Source organism: Chlamydotis macqueenii, chromosome 12, assembly GCF_036417535.1.
Source record: "Chlamydotis macqueenii isolate bChlMac1 chromosome 12, bChlMac1.mat, whole genome shotgun sequence".
NCBI lineage: Eukaryota > Metazoa > Chordata > Aves > Otidiformes > Otididae > Chlamydotis > Chlamydotis macqueenii.
Genome location: NC_141567.1, coordinates 7,336,621 through 7,352,295, shown reverse-complemented (window position 1 = coordinate 7,352,295; position 15,675 = coordinate 7,336,621). Strand labels below are relative to the sequence as shown.

The 15,675-nt window shown below is 41.4% G+C and overlaps 1 protein-coding gene across 1 annotated transcript in view; it reads right to left on the bottom strand.

The window, feature by feature from the left end:
* The window catches only part of AKAP13 (A-kinase anchoring protein 13), a 197,389-nt gene that overhangs the window by 149,153 nt on the left and 32,561 nt on the right, over nt 1-15,675 (bottom strand). Inside the window, exon 3 of the mRNA XM_086756870.1 lies at nt 5,683-5,727. Coding sequence (XP_086612996.1) covers nt 5,683-5,715 — 33 coding nt within the window. The 5' untranslated portion in view covers nt 5,716-5,727. The remainder of the gene's footprint in view (nt 1-5,682; nt 5,728-15,675) is intronic.

Sequence of the window (15,675 nt, the reverse complement as noted above, 5' to 3'; positions counted from 1 at the left end):
GATTATAAAGGTATTTCATTTTGTCCTTTTGTCCCTTTGGTAGAGATTTCTGAAGATCATTAATTATCGAGCACACAATAACGCACAAGTCGTAGCTGAGCTGGTTTCAGCCAGGGTACCAACCCGGCTGCCAGGCAGGCACGCCTGCACGACACCGCGCTGCCCTCACGGACACGGGGAACCCCAGCACTTGGGACAGACACTGCTGTCACAAGCCTCAAGCTCTTTTTTCTTTAATCCTTTAATATTTATTCAAAAAAGGCTTTTTCTCAAAACATGAGCATCAAAGGTCATCGCAATTGTTTTTCTCAGGAAGACACAGTGCTCTTCAGTAAAGCACTATTTTGTGTAAGACATTTAAGTGGGAGAAAAACATTATAAGCATTATCCTTTTCTTCCCATTTTAGAGTTAAAAGCAGGGCACACAGGAATAGTTCATTCATTAACAGAAGAGAGGACCTACTGTACTCAAAACCCAGGTTATACTGAGAGACAGTCAAAGCATTCTTTCCAAGGCTTTTGAAGTTCAAACTTAATGAAGTTCCATAACATTTTGCTTGAAAGTGGAAGCTCTCATCTCTATCAAAACTCCTTGAGAAACTCTGCAGGTTACACAGCTCCTAAGTGGCAGTTTATACAAGAGGCTCCATCCACAGATCTGATTAAAGACCAAAGTCAATGGGAGCATTTTTATCAGTTAAGTATTTGCCCTCCCATGCAGTCACCAGTTATGACACATTTGTGTTTGTCACCCCAAATAACACAGGCACACCTTAGACAAACCATGCAGAGAAGGAGTGCTACGATTTAAAACAAGTTTGTTCCTATTAATCAAAAAGGAAAAAGGAAAAAAGTTTGCAGTAACACATCATCCTTCTCCAGCTGCTAATCTTTTCCATTTCACACCCACTGATCATTATCACCATGAAAAAACATTCCCGTCTTCAAGGCAGATCTAAGGTTGCAGCCTTAGTAGCAATCAAGAGATGACAACACTTAGTGCTTCCCAACTCAACTTCTGCATGGTCACCCCAGTCCTTTTCACAACACATTCATACCCAATACTGCTCTCAGTTTATTCTCCTAAAAAAATCCCACATTGGTTTCAGAGTGGCGGGAGACGCGACTGAGTTAGAAGAACGATCAGTAATGTTACAAAGATCCTACAGCCAGCAGAGGCTGGAATTAGAAGCCATGCAGGTTTCATTTGAAGTAAGATTTTTGAGGACAGTGTATGCAGTTGAAGACTTGACCTTGATCATTCACTCCATATTTAGTAAAGTTTGGTTAGAAATAAGGACAAAGCTTGTGATCTTTGATCCTTTTGTAATTAAATCTCCTGCTAAATACTGTGCTGGACTGTTAATTAATGCTAACATTTATAAAAAGATCAACACTTCACCTTTTCAAAGCTCCTCTCATTTTCTCTCTCTTGCCTGGATGTTAACAATAGTTAACTTTAAGCTAAGTCACTAATTTAAATTATTTCATTTATAAACAGAGAACTTAATGAATTACAACAATAAAAAGGTCATTTAATAATAAATCTCCATTGTTTGCAGCATTGTTAACCCCTTTTTTCCTATCTGTATACTCCCTGATGATCCCACTATTCCAATGACACATAGGCAATAGCTAGGAAGTGCCTTACAATACTGAAGTTAAAGCTTTTCCTTCTGTTGGTAGGAAAAATTGGCTACTTAAAGAAAAAATCCTCTATCCACTACACTGTGCCCGATAACAGTTCCCGTATTGACAGGACAGCACTGAAATACAAGCAAGATGTGGGTAAAGCCAGTTTCAGATTTAATCCGGTATCGATGCACCAATAGAGATGCTCCCAACTACAGTCTGAGGCAGGCAACCAATGGACTCTCCAGTCACACGGACCTTTTTTGCACATCCTGCAGTATGCACCTGAAGAAATCAATGAATCTTAAGGACCTCGTATTCCAGAGCCCCTTTTCCACAGAATATTCACAGTTGCACCAAACACTATGTAAAGCATGATCCACATAATTACACACTGGGCAGAAAACAATCCACGAGAACAGCGGCACCACAGATCAGATACACTCAATCCAGCCAAGTGACAGTTGCTTTTTGTAACCTTGACCTGTGCTAGTGAAAAAGCTGGGAGATAAAGCTCATTTTCTGTTAAAACTCTCCCCATGCTATGCCGATTATGGCTCTGGAGACCACCTCTGCATTAAAGTCAAGCTTGTATCACAGAATTTAAGACCACTGCTGTAATATGAAGAACTCAACCTTCATCATCACAGTTATGTAAACCACAAGACCTTGTCAATGACTTCTCCACTCTACTACCCAACTTCTTCAGGACATCACTGCTGGCAGCAAGACAGCAGCTCATGTTAGACCCCACCGAGATACCTGAGGAAGGAGGAAGACGGTTTGAACATCTTTATTTCAAATTCATACCACAATATTAAGTCACAGACTCTGCAAAGTAACACTGCCTTTTATAAAGAAACTTTGTGTTGACAGCGGTACAGATGGGACAGCTGCTTGACCTATAGCCTGTTTAAGCACCGGCATTAACGGTATCGCACTGCGGTGAACCTTCCCCATGCTATATTGAGGAACACTTCACTGCCATATCTCTGCTGGCATGAGCTCCTCTGCCCCATGACTGCGCTGCTGTGACCAGCACCAAGCTCCAGGGCCAGGAGAGCTCGTTAAACAGCGTTAAGGACAGGTAACGAACAGCTCTGGGTGAGAGATATGATGCTCCTGGGGGGACCAACTGAATGAGCCAGTGGCTGGCTGTTTGCAGAGGAAAGGCTGAGCTCTTGTCCCAGCCCAAACCCCACAGCTTAGCTCTGGTTCTTGGCAACCTCATTAATCAGCAAACAATCAGGCAACGCTTAAATGGGACAGACTTATTTAATCACAAAAATACAACACTCATTATTATTACAGGATGTGTTCTCCACCTTATCTCTTAATCTTTACACTTACAAAGGCCAACGGCCTCATCATCACAGGCTGTGACCTCTCAGGGGTGACAGGGTGACCTCTCAGGGGTGCCTCTGCAGAGGCAGGACAGCTGATGTTTACAGAAGGGGCAAATGAAAGTCAAAGCAGCCAAAAGAAGGTACCAAGAAGGATTCAGTCGGTGGTCTTCTCTCTATTTATGTACACTGGCTTGAATAATACAAGAATCCCTGCTCCTCTAGTAGAGCGTAGGTGGAACTACCACCTTTTCCACCACCCACAAAACTTCGGTCCCAAGTATGCTGGACATCTCAGGTTCCCAAAACACTTTTCATAACTGTAAGGTATTAATCCGGGCAACCCAGTAATTATCAGATAGGATAAAATGTGCTCTCTCTAATTGGCTTCCAGGAACTAAAGTGGAGACATTTTTTATTTTCTCCTCCTAAGAGGAGCTCAGTAATGCTGCTTATGATTAAAAACAATTACCAAATGGAGCTTTTAGGATGAAACTCATGCAAGAATAAAAAAATTAATACACAAAATTAAGTAATCTTGAACCTAAGCTATCGTCTTAAAACAGGAAGAGCGCTAAGGATGCAATGCAAAGGTGTCCAGAACAAAAGGGTGAAATGTTGGGGAAGCAGTTTTTCCTGAGAGTAGACAAATGTGGGGAGATCAACTGACTTGTCTGTATTGCCTGTTATTTCCAGTCATTTACTCCAAATAGATGAAATTCCTTATGGAGAAATTCACAGGATACTGTTCTCAGTTATTTGAAAACAAGCTCAAGGAGCCTATACACAGAAAACAGAGTTGAAATCCATTTGAAGAAATCTGGCGAGCTCTAGTACTCACCTACCAATGGCCAGGCCACAAGACTGTTGTGTCTGCCTTAGCAAAACAAAAATACCAGGAAGATACATTTTTCTTAATGTTCCACACACATCTAGGAAGTCTCCAATGAGCTGAGCTGTCAATTAACATGTGGAAAACAAAACTGATCTTAAAATCTACAAAGCATTTATACTGAGAGCAAACAGGAAGATTAAATATTGAATTTTCAAGGTCCTTGAGTTTCTCTTTTTGTGCCCTTCTGCCTCTTCCTCAAGCTATCAAAATCTGTTTGTTTTGAAAGGGAGCTGATTTAGGCATACACCTGGCCAGGGGACGAGGAGGAGGAGAGACAAGAGAGTCACGATGTATTAATAATGTTGTCATCAACTTATTTGCATTGCAAAGAAATGCAATACTGAGTGCCATATAACCATTATTTCACATCGGGCTACATCTGACCTTAGCCCAGTCCTCCTCACTATCACGTGGGGATGAGGACTTTTAAGTATACCACTCCAGTATTCCATATTAAATACAAACCCACACAAAACTGTGGGAAAATAAACTAAGTCAGTAGATAACAATGGGAAAACAAAGTCTCCAGATTAGTTAAGCCATACACTGTTTAAAAGGCTTAAGGATAATTTTATCCCGCTTTCTACCATTCATGTGTTTCTACCATAGCATCTACATCATACATTTGCACAATAAGCTTCATTCTGTTTTAATGTTTCCTAAGTTTAAGTTTCTTCAAAGTCAAGGTGCATTCAGTAGGCTTGTGATTTAACAAGTTTCAGGCAGCATTTAGTTTCACAGTAACACAGAATACAGTGGTGGGCTCCAGGAAAGCCATTCTCCCAAAGTCAGGTCACACTACGTAGTGATAATCTGGCTTCAAGCAAAAGACTTAGTACAGTAAATGGAGAACCAATTCCAATACAAACTTCCAGCTGGTAATTAAAAGTAGGCAGAATTTAAAAGCTTCCATAGCATTAAAGGTCAACATCATCCATTATTTACAGCATGCATCGCTTTCCAAGATACAAGTTATCACCAGCCCTGATCATTTCTCCTTCCTTCCCCTTAAAAGCCACATTTGCAAGCAATTTTCCCTCCAAATTGTCCATCCTTGCATCCAGCTCTACCTTAGTTAGCAAGATCTGCGGGTAGGACTGTAAGCACAGGATGGCTTCACCCTGCTCTGAGCACGGCAAGGCAATACGGAAAGTAAACAGTTACAAACCCGGCTGGCAGCTTTGGCACAAATTTAACACACATGCCTACACCCCCACAAACCCAGGGCTAATTTGACAGTTGCCATGTTCTGCAACAAAGTTCCTATTCAAGAGCGAGAGGAAGCTTGCTCCTTATTAATGCGGCCATCAAGGTTACAAGCTTCCAGGAGCCTGATGTACACCGTACCCTGCTGCAGCAGCCACAGCACAGCCGAGGCGTTTGCTGCTTCCAGTTCCTCCCTGCCACGTTTAAAACTCCCACCAGAAAAATATTACCCCAGTGCGCAAGCACCGCACACCGGGATGCCCCATTTTCCACACAAGCAATTTCTTCTCACAGCCTCTGAAAACATCAAGGGGTAAGAGTGCAGCCATGTGCTCAAGTACACTTTGGGGAGGAAAAACTGAAAGCAGGGAGATGTCTGCACGGTGACAGCATTACATATCTCAAAACTTCTTTAAAATTCTCCGCTGGAAGCACAGAGGAGCTCTAGGACTTACCTGAGCGTCAGCACTGAGCATTTGCAATTGAATTAATACAAGCAACTTCTTTGGGGAGCAAAGAGAAAAGGAGCAGCATCTCCAAAAAGGGGGGTGGGAAAATATTTTGTGCTAATAGGAGGAGAGAAAATTGTTTAAATTTTGTACTCACATATAATGGAGCTTGCTGTGGATTAAGTTTCATGACCTCAGAACACTGAAACAAAAAAGAAAAGATAAATTTAAGATATTTTTCATAAAATTTTTAGGTACTTCTTCATAAGCTGCTTTAGCATGCGTACATTACTTTTTCCAATAGTCACTTTTACACAACATATTCTGCTTTCTCTCTTTCGGATCAACAAGTATCTGTCTAGTTTTTGGGTTTTGTTTTTTTTGTTTGTTTGTTTGTTTTTTTAATTTATGCTCACATTAAGCAAAGACAACTCTAAAATGACTGGTGTTTCTCATCTGAACCATCGGCAATGTTGGCACTGAGGATATCCCAAGAGACACTCGCTTCCTCTTCACGTCCATCTCGGTTCATCTTTTCTCCCAGCAACCTTCACATTCTATCTGCTTATGACAATTATCAATCCTTCATCCCTATCTGTTCATGCATTCCCCCACTCACACCCAAAAAAAAATGTTTGTAAAGATTTGTAGTTCTCTCTGCTGTTGCAGAAGATCAATTACTCTGGCAAATACTACCTTGCTCAAGTTAATTTGGTCCTGGTTTTTTCCCCTCCCACTGGATTGTTTATTCAGGAAACATTTCAAAACTACATAAAAATCAAACTGTCAAAAACTCTCCTTACAAAACTAAGGAAAAACTTCCAGAATAGACAATGCTCACGATTCTGCATCACCATTCTTCATAGTCGAAAACTACCGTTATTCGCCCTACTAAGGTGAGTTTAGTCAAGAAACTTTTCTTTCGGGTCTGCCCCTGGAATTTCTATATAACCTGGTAGAAGTTATTTGTATTGAGCTTTGAATCAGTTGAACCAGAATTTCATTTGCATTAGTTTCTTCATTGCAGTAGAAAATATTCATCCTAAACTAAAGCTGCAAGTTTCACCTAATATTAAGCAGTCCAGGATCCTAAGATGAAGGAATACAAAACAATTAAAAATGGAATTTCTGCTGCTGCTCATGTCTGCAGTATTGGTAACGCTCTGCAAATACTTCAAACCCTTTTTAAAAATGGCTGAAATACCACTCTGCTTTTCACACAAAAAACACAGGATCTTGTTCGTACTTCATTCTTGTCCAAACCCCACAGTTTGCCTTTAGTGAGACAGAAATTAAACCACAGACTAAGTTTTCTTAGCTTATTCCAGCTATCCTTGCTCCCTCACACGCTCTCCTTATTTCACAAAGAAGCACGTTTATACTGGTTGCTTTAAAACGTCTGAGCCACCTGCCAAGCTTGCTCACCAAACACAGTCCCTCTGCAAAAGGTCCTCCAAGGCAGCCAGCAGCTGGCCGAGTATTTTGCAATGGTTTTAAATCTAGTCAAATTTATTCCTATTTTCAACCTCAAGATTCATCTTCCAACAGCAAGAATGCCTTAGAACGGTTCCATTTGATAGTATTCCCTGCATTTTCAGCTCCTACAAAGATGGATTTACTCATGAAATAGGGGACTGGCAGCACTAGCTATCATTTGGGCAGATAAGCTCCAAAAACAGCTCTACAACATGCTCCTGCTATTCCAGTCCTACTGAGGGGTCAAAAAGAAAAAAAAAAAAAAATTAAAAAAAAAAATATGCACAAACCCTGCCAGTCTCCCTTATGACCTACCTGAGCCCCTCTCTCCTATCCTGAACCTCAGCATCTCGAACAGGGGTACCAAAACATCATTCACCCCAAAGTGTTTATTATATTTTATGGAAACGAAACCATGGCTGGAAAAACTCCCTTTTAAGTCCACTTCAGACTTGAATTTTTACAAAGTCTCATTGCAATGGACTGATTCCCATTGAGGAAAGGATGAGTTGGCATTAAAAACTCCCACTTGGTGACCTCTTTCTGTGATAGAGCTGGTTATAGCTGTAACGGAAGTGCCACAAGTCACAGAGTCCAAAAGAAGTAAATACTTGAAGAGCACAATACTGACAATTCTCATCAAGGAAAAAAGGGGAGGTCTAGGAGTTCAAGCTCATGACCAGCTTTTGTTGGGTTTTTTTAGCAAGAGAAGTGCACAGCAGCAGCAGTAAAATAAGGTGACACTGGTGAACACTTGGTCTTGTCAAAGAAGACAACAAAAATCCTGGAAATACTTCCTGCAGGAAGATCTTTTCCCTCTCGTATCTTACTAGTTGGCCCTTATATCAATAACTTAAAATGATTTCTCATTTCATAATACACATCAGTCCAATTTTTCAAAGGATGCAAACTTAGTTTGCAAGAAGACAGGCAGGTTGGGAAGGCACTTTATTTTATCTTGTTAGGAAGTGCTTTGGCAAAAACATGAGAAAAACTGAGTGGCAGATAAGCCTGAATGAGTACTCTGCGTCAGCAAAGGACTAAATTTAGGTTTCTAGACAAGTGAACTTCTCCAACCAGCAGGTAGGCAGGGAGTAGCCTCTGAAAAACTTTTTTAAAAAAACCCCAACTTTTAATACAGTAAGAAAAGGAAAAACAAAAGACAGACCATACTGGTCATAATCAAACCAAGATTCTTAAGGACTCTAATAGTCAATTAGTAAGTTGGTCTACTTTAAGTGTAAAAATAAGGAAAAAAAGAAAATGAAAAGTAGACAAAAGAGGCTTAACTGTGTTTTATTTTATATTAGAGGAGAACATCCTCCAAGTTGATGCCTGCTCTGAGCCCCAGAAAGCAATTTCTATCTTTTTGGGTAGGTACCACTTGCTCTATTAGATATCGTAGACTGCAGTGCGAATATCTGGCCCTGCTGCGAGACCACGATCTGGACTGCACGTGAACTGCCTTGAAAGCCAAACTAACAAGAACAGGCAAATATTAAATCCCACCTCCCTTGTCCAGCTCCCACTCAGCACAAGAAGTCATGCTATGGGCATCCTCATGGCAGCCAGCAAGTTTCGGCTCCAGCAGCAGTTGCCTGTACTTAAAACATCCATATTATTTATTGCAAATTGCTGAATCTTTCAAATTTCAGCGTCTAGGAGGTTTATCACATGCTCTACAGAACCCAGACACTGATCTTGCAATGTCTCTGGAATTATATTAGGTTTTTCCCCTTAGGATAATAAAGTAAAATCCCTCACATTTGCAAATTTGAAAGCAGGACATGAAATAAAAGTCCAGGTTCAAGCTCTTAAAAGTAACAGTGGTTTTAGACTTTATAAAGATCTGCTTATGTCAGTAAAATTGAAAGCTACTGAAGTCTTCTTAAAATGGGAAGGATACCTTTCTGCTCTCTTAAGCATTGAAAAATTAATACAATGAGTTGTATTAAAGTCTCTTTTAGAGAACTTCAGTGTTATTTTGCACAAAATTTTATGGACAAGAACAAATGACTATCCTTGATTTCTCTGCGTATGGTAACATCTGACAGGGAAAGAAAGGGGAAAAAAAAAAAAAAAAAAAGGCAGACACCAAGTGCCTAAGCAATAAATCCTCTTCATCCACTATTCCCAGCTACCATTTCATTTAACCTTAATGAGCTGGCTTATTTCTTCTAGGCATCCCAGGCAAAGTCTGTATCTTGAGGACAAATCCGAAAGCGAGGTCTGGGGTCCTCCAGATCAACCCCGCCCGCGCACAGGCGCTAACGCTGAAGGTCTTTGAACACCACGTAGCTAGGAGCTGCCAAAATGGCGTTCCGATTTTCCCACTGCGCCCAGTTCAGGCTTCCTCTTTTAGGCCACAGGCTTACACCAAATGCTGGTTTCACTGCCCACTGTCTGCCTGCTTCCCAGCATCCACTCCTCACTGCTTGGCTCCACAAACTATATGAGAAGTATATAAGGAAGAAAATACCATGCCACTCTTATGACCTTAGAGCCAGAATAGTCTGTTAAGGGTGTTTGGTTTTTTTTTTTCTTCCCTCCCCCCTCCCCCCCCATCAGAAAGGAGAGCTACTGGATGGGCAGAAACAAGAATGACCAGAGCTGCAGTAAGCAGGAGGACAAGGGACATTTAATCCATGTGGTATCCCTTCTCTCTCCTTCACGCACTAAATACACTTCAGTATTAAGTGTTTGAGTTCTCTCAAGACTTTTAAGTTCAGTTTTATGGTTTTTTTAGGTAAATTTCAGTTTTCGACATACTTCAAGTTTAAGCTTTGCTAAATCTTACCTGAATCTCAGCACTTCACTTTTTTTTTTTTTATTTTAACATTTGACCTCAGAAACAACGATCTGTATTTGCAGAGGTTTAACTATGCACTCTCAGCTGTACAAAAAACAATCTTAGCCATAAAGAGCTTGTGGTTGTGGGCAGGAAAGAACAGCCAAAAACCACACGAAGAATCTGATGGAAAGCATTCTAATAGATAAGCGGAAATGCAGAGAAAGCAGGATGGCTGCGAACAGAATTGATTTTGTCCTGTAGCATTGCCACCAATAAATATACCCATGGTGAGACAACCTGCTTTACCGTCAGTCCACAGATCCTCACCCTTTAGATAAACAACCCATAAGCTGTAAAAGATTTTAAAGAAATCCAGGGATTTCCCGGGAACACACATCCACCCCCCTCGCTGGGCGTCGTCACTTCCTTCTATACAGCTGCATTACAAAAATAAAATCAAGCTTTCAAAATCACATCACTTCTCATTCAATAAAGCACGGTGTCCTCAAGTGCACTCGCCCACACTCTGGTTTTACAAAATGTTAATTTATGGAGTGCTTCAAAGTATCAGGAGGATTGAGTTTCAGGAACTAAAGTGCTCCTGCTCTAAACTATGCAAGATAAATAAAGATGGGGACGGAGCAAGTGGGGGGACCAGGAGAAGACCAACCAGCCATATACAGTTGAATTCCTTCTGGAGCAACAAATTTCATGCAAAGAGAACTAAAATAGCAACATCTTTCACAAGTTTATTGTTCTCCTCTAGTGTCAAGGGAATTACTGAGCTGGAATGGTCCCCTTCTCTTATGAGTGATGTATGACATTACTGCATGGTATTACCCGTCACCAGTCTCCTTGCTTTTTTGTTATAACACAGTCATTAGAAAAAAAGCCCTTCTTGGTTTGGGGTTTGAGGTTTTGATTTTCTCTTCTTTTCTTTTTCACTTGTAACAAAAAGTCTAAAAATTGAAAGAAACAATTGCTTGGGGTTTTTTTTTTTTTTTTTTTATAGCTTACAGTTTCTTGTTTAGCATTTTTCCAGGGTATCTTCCTACAAAGCTCAGATCAGCAACAACTTACTCTCACCCTGTGGTGCTGGGCGAGTCACAGGTCTCCTCACACACTTTATCCCACGAGCTTCACTCGTACTGAATGAACTCCAGACCTCGTCATTCGTAAAATGAATGAGTTTTGTAATCAGTGTATGAACGTAAAATCCATGTGAAAGGAGAATAAAAAAAATTCAAGTTAAAACCTACGAACAGCTTTGGCAGGAGAAATAAACCCATAACCCAGTTCTTCAGTGATGTGCATGGATAAATTTGTATAAATAGAGTAGCTGCAACTGCAGCGACTACAATAAACCTTAAGACAGCAGATAATTTTATGTCCTTCCAGGTATCATACTACTAAATGTAGAACGACTTTCCCTGTAGCTATACTAACGCATAATTTTACATATCTGGTCAGAAATAGAAGGCTGGAAGAATTAGGAGAAATATCTTATCCCTAGGTTATTTTGCAGACACATAGAAAAGTGATACCACCAGCAAAAGCCATTGACCGTGGAAAGGAGAGGAGGCGAGGAAACGAGAAACCACACTTCAAACGTGTGGCAGCAGACAAGTGACTGGCACATCGCAGCACTGTGTTTACCATCGCAGCTGAGCTTAGAACCAGAAAAAACCCAGGTATTTTTGTACAATCATCTGAATATATGTTACTTGCTGAAGCTAATATTTTGTCACTAAATTCATTGCTTAAAAAAAAAAATAAAAATATTATGCCCCTCATGCAGCATTTCCACAGGTGATACTGCTTCCCAGCTGAGTCCTGTTTGCAAACAAACCCATATGCTGCCGTTCAATTACAAATACACAGGAGTTTCTTTTGGCTGCGAGCAATGGAAAGGAGGTTTAAAGGCATTTTGTGCTGGCCTGGCTCTACTGTCGCCCACCTCCAAAGGCGCAGAGGTAACCTGGCAAGCCACCCTCAGGAAAAGCAACTTCATTACATCCGTCATCCCTTGGAAAAAAAAAAAAAAAAAAAAAAAGAAAAAGAACATATTAAACTGCAAAATCAGCCTAAAATTTTGTCTTTTTTTTTCTTTTAACAGCGTTGGAAACCTCAGTACCATGGCCTTCACATACAACAGCCCAACAAACAGAAGTCAAGGCACTGCTACAGCTGAACAACTTGCAGGTTACGGCTCAGCAGAGGGGCTGGGAGCCTAGCTGGAACGCGAGCTAACAGAGCGTCGCTGATTTAATTGACTGATGATTTAATAAAATGCTCTGGATACAGATTAACTAGCTTTGCTTAATGTAGCTCAGCTTCCTGGCAGCAGGAACTGGCCTGGCACTGTTCCTGGGCTGGGAGCTGGGCCGCCCGGGGCCTGCACCCACCGCTGCTCCCGGGTCACCCGTGCTCCAGTGAGTCCCCGGCCACGCCACTTCCCTTCCCCGAATTTATCCCAGTATCCTTCTCAAAATAATGAAGCTTAACACAAAGCTAAGGTACAGGCTACCATATACACATGCACAAAAAATTAAGCTTAAGCCTTTTTCATGCTATTCTAAGTCCCTTACCCAGCTCTGCCAGCCCTGTCTTACTCCAGAGACAAACACCTGGCTAAACACCCATAGCCTCAGGACTAAGTTTCTTCTTTTGCACCATTTCAATCTCATAAATGTCAAAAAAATCATTTAATGGATTACTTAATTCCTACCTAAAGCCTGGAAAGAGATAAAGCAGTGCAGGGTTAGTAAGAGCAGCACCGTCCCCCATGCCCAGCAGAGGAAGGCTGCAACCTCGCTGAGAAGTGCACATCTGGTTGCCCTGCTCCCACCTCTTCACCCATTAGTAGACATAAAAAACAAACCCACAAAACTCAAATCCCAGCAGCTATCGCTTTGTAGTCCGTATGTCCAATTTCAAATAAAGAAAGATACTGCAAAAGTTGGAAAAACAGAGAGTAAAAGGATTATTAGCCAGTTCTAATTATACAAACTGATCTCATCCTCTTGTCATAAGCCTCTTTCCTGTGTCCGGAATCTATTTGTGCAACCTAAAGACCAGTCTTTTGTAAATGTCCAAGGGTCATCAACACAGGGTGATTAATTTCCCATTTTACAATACACGCATACTGTCAACCAAATCACTGGTAATAAGGCATAACCCTGCCCTCACTTGCCAATTTCTTCCTTTAAAAAATTACTAATGGCAAACAATATTTAAGATACTGATTTGTAAAATCCAAACAATGTTTCAAAATGAGCTATCATGTCGCTATAATAAAATAAAAGTCACAGACCGCATCTTCAGTTCAAGCAGCTACATCCTAATAAAGTTAAGAACTAACAGTCAACTTGAATTAAAGTGCAGCATGCACGCAAAAGCACACGTATGTTTATACTTTAATTAACTCCTTCAACAGATTCTGGGGCAGCTGTTTCATGTATGCGTGAGACATTTATCTCAGGCTCAAATATTAACTTCCAGAAATTCTCAGTGCCTCTTCAAATGAGTAAAATCCAGTTTATACCTCCCAACACACTCCGTGGTTTGAATACACACTTTGGCAGTAAATTGTGGAGAAGTTCTCAATGATAACCAGCTCACATTTGTAAGAGTGATTATTGGCTTGGGGTGCTTAACTAGGAACTTCTTGAAAAGTCTCCATTTTCAAAGGACAAGTAAAACCAGAATTTTCCGCAGAACTGGAGTCCATCCCAAAGGGTATCAAGCCAGGCAGCCGAAGCACCATGAAAGTTGCCAGTTACCTTTGAAAGCAAGATATAGGACAGACATACATGCCTCCGGATGTTCAGTACCAGGTGAAGAATGGCGGGGAGGGAAAACCAGCACTTGGGGAATATTTCACTCAAACACATAAAAGATAAACACGATGGATCGCTGTCGTCAGCACCAAAATGCATGCAGCCTTACACATGCACTGGGGGAGAGAAAAGGCTCTATTGATTCCAACAGCTCTTGATGATAGCATGTCTCCTAAAAACAGCTTTCTCCACCTTACCATTCTCCTGACTGAGAGCTGTGTCACTTTAGGAACTACAAATTGAGTTGAGCAATGATGGTTTCAACACAAAAAAGAAAAGCCTCAAGCCCCGGAGCTGAATGGTAAGACCCTCCTTCTCCGTGTCCCACAAGCCACAGCACTTGTACTGTGTGTTCCCAAAAATGCAGGCCTGGAGAAGAAAACAACTCATGAGGTCCAAAGCATCGTGCTCATTTTTATGCTGACAAATATTACTAAATATCTCCTAGCATGTGCAAATCAGGTAGTTATCCAATGCATATTTTAATAAGTGCATGCACCAACCTTAACTGCTGAAGCCACAGCTTTAAAACTTGCATCACGACCAAGAGTCAAGAGACGCCTCCGCCCTCATTTCGGTCAGAGCAGCTTCGTACCCAATGTTATAATGTGTACTCTTCTCTGAAGAACACATAAGACTCACTTTTCTTTTAGGCTCCCTTTTGCAAATGCTCCTGCTCTGCAGCTCTAGGCATTGCAGAATTACTCAGGGAAAGCCTGGCTGGCATTTTTTTTTTTCCAGAAGAGGAAACCTCCGTCAGAAACTTAGAACCTGTGCACAGAGAGAATCCACTCCCTGTGGAACAGGACACCCTCACCTGCCACTGCAAAATTAAGAATTGTTTCTTCTTAAGTGCTGCTTTCTTTCATCTCATGGAACTGTAGGAAAAAATACTCTCCTCTAACAAATACTTTATTTAGGTAGTCACAGAATACGCTCGTTTTACTGGAGGATCCCTTCTAAGGCATGACAGTCTGAAAAAAACGCGTATCATTCGCCCAGGAAGTGCAGTGCTGGAGTCACTTGGTAAGACATTCCCACAGAGGAAAAGTCAGAGCTGCAGCTCTGTTCCCAGGACAATGCATTACATTACACATCCAGGGAATGCCCCATAAAAAGTAAAACCCCAAGCACCAGATAGGATTACATCTCTAAAACAGACAAGAGAGAAAACTCATCCAAATCTGATTTTTAAATTAAAGTATCAGATAATAAAAAATTCAAATAAGCATAGATTCTACCCAGTTCCACTACTCTACCATCTGGGTTCAAGCCTTTCTGCAGCTAACTCACATCCAAAAAAGTAAACTTTGCAAACAGACAACCCACTTCGCACCTGAATTCATTTCTTTCAACTGCCTTTACAAAGTGGCCTTTCAGACTGGTCCCTCAGGAACCGAACGGGTTAAGTGCCCACAGATCCCAGCCTCCCCAGTAAATCATTTATTACCCCAGCTCGGGGACAAGCAGTTATGCAGAACGGAGAGCCCACGCTGTGCAGCTGCTCACCAACCAGGCAACTCTCGGCAATTACGTTATAATGCAGGATTAAGCTTGGGGAGTGGAAATAAGTCCCTCTACTCCTGGGGTTTGGGGTTTTTTTCCCCCAAGTTATGCAGCTATTTTAAATGTTACAGAGCTCATTAACATGAAGTTCATTAAGCAGTAACCACTGTATGAATGAAATGAAAAGATTACCATTATAATCACAATTACGGAAATACTAGACCAGCAGGCAAAAAAAAGGATGGGTATGAGAATGCTGCTCCTGGACTCCAATTTAGCTTTTTTATTTTCCAGATCCTTCACAGGAGGCACACCCAGAAATCAGATGTGATGCAGAGGCTGTTCCAAAGCAGCAGGTCAGGTGAGGAGCTCTCACTGCCTGTGCTGGGGCTCCCCAGAGATTGCTCTGCCGCTGCTGTGCACAGAAGTCATCCCTTGGATGACCCTCAGGAAGGGCCTGGCACCTTCTGCTGCAAGCTTACCGCGCTCTAGAAATCAGCAGCAAATTAAGAGGCTAATGCCAAATCAAGCCACAGAC